The sequence below is a fragment of the Myxine glutinosa genome, chromosome 4 (genome assembly GCF_964187855.1).
Source record: "Myxine glutinosa chromosome 4, kmMyxGlut1.1, whole genome shotgun sequence".
Taxonomy (NCBI): Eukaryota; Metazoa; Chordata; class Myxini; order Myxiniformes; family Myxinidae; genus Myxine; species Myxine glutinosa.
Window position 1 is genome coordinate 147,033,970 of NC_136264.1, and position 1,367 is coordinate 147,035,336.

At 49.9% G+C, this 1,367-nt stretch overlaps 1 protein-coding gene across 1 annotated transcript in view; it reads right to left on the reverse strand.

Annotated features, from left to right (window-relative positions):
- Nucleotides 1-1,027, reverse strand: part of LOC137425349 (NALCN channel auxiliary factor 2-like) — a 157,911-nt gene extending 156,884 nt beyond the window's left edge. The window contains exon 1 of the mRNA XM_068113682.2: nt 138-1,027. Coding sequence (XP_067969783.2) covers nt 138-824 — 687 coding nt within the window. The 5' untranslated portion in view covers nt 825-1,027. The remainder of the gene's footprint in view (nt 1-137) is intronic.
- Between the last annotated feature and the right edge of the window lie 340 nt (nt 1,028-1,367).

Genomic DNA, 1,367 nt, shown 5'->3' on the forward strand with positions numbered 1-1,367 from the left:
GTTATGCGAGCGAGCATCCATCGTGGTCAATGGAAGGGACTGAGTGAGACAATGAGGGGGGAAATGAAAATCAAGACAGCATGAGAGATTGCATACGAGAGGGGCAGACAGATGTGGAATAAATCAGTGAAAGTTACCTTGCAGCGTGGAAGGCATGCCTGAACAGAGTAAGACTCTGGTTGCTGATACTTGTCCAAGACCAACACAAACTGCTGGTACTGGGCCCGAGTCTCTGAATCTACGCGTAGCAGTAGGTTAATTGGACATCCCCTGTCAAGTGGCTCCCGTGGTCCAGCTGGACAATGTGACAAAGTGCTGAAGTTGCAGAAAAACTTTGCAGTCAAGGAATGAGGGTTGAATCCTGACCCAGCCCTGGACCTTGGTCTTCCACTTGTGGAACCATTAACGAACGTCAGCTTGGAAATACGGTTTCGGACTGGTGAGGCGTTGCGTCCTCCAAGAACATTAGTCCAACTTGGATCACTCCTTTCCTTCGGCCAGGGAGAGTGGAAATCGAATTCCCGGGAGCTATTTGGGCTTCTCCTTTTACTCTCCTGATCCCCTTGTCCATGGCAGTGTCCAGCCAGCTTTCCCTCAGCACTGCACCATAAATGATGGGACAAAAGGACGGTGAAGAATAGCAGGTTGGCCAAACACCTCCTCCAACGCTGGGTTCTCTCAGACTCAGCACAAGGCTTCTCAGAGACCGCAGCAGGTCCAGGAGATCTGGACCTAGTCCAGTCGAGTCCCATCTGGGTCCAGCCAGAGTCTGGCGTTTCACCGTGGTCATCCAGAAATCCGGGGACCCGCTGGGGAGAGATCATGATCCCCAGCTGGACCCAATGCAAATCTCTTGAGCTTGATGGGACATTGGAGATGGAGACAGATAAAGATGGTGAGACAGACAGAGAAATGAAGTAAAGACAGACAAAGGAAGAGGGAGGGAGATCTCCACAGGCCAGTGTGTGTGCGTGTGTGTGAAGGAGAGAGAGAGAGAGAGAGAGAGAGAGAGAGAGAGAGAGAGAGAGAGAGAAGGAGAGAGAGAGAAGGGGAGAGAGAGAAGGGGAGAGAGAGAAGGGGAGAGAGAAAAGGGGAGAGTGAGAGAGAAAATGGGAGAGGGAGAGAGAAAAGGGGAGGAAAGGGAGAGAGACAGAGAAAGAGACAGAGAAAGAGAACGAGAAAGAGAACGATAAAGAGAACGAGAAAGAGAACGAGAAAGAGAACGAGAAAGAGAACAAGAAAGAGAAAGAGAACGAGAAAGTGACAGAGAAAGTGACAGAGAAAGTGACAGAGAAAGTGACAGAGAAAGTGACAGAGAAAGTGACAGAGAAAGTGACAGAGAAAGTGACAGAGAAAGTGACAGAGAA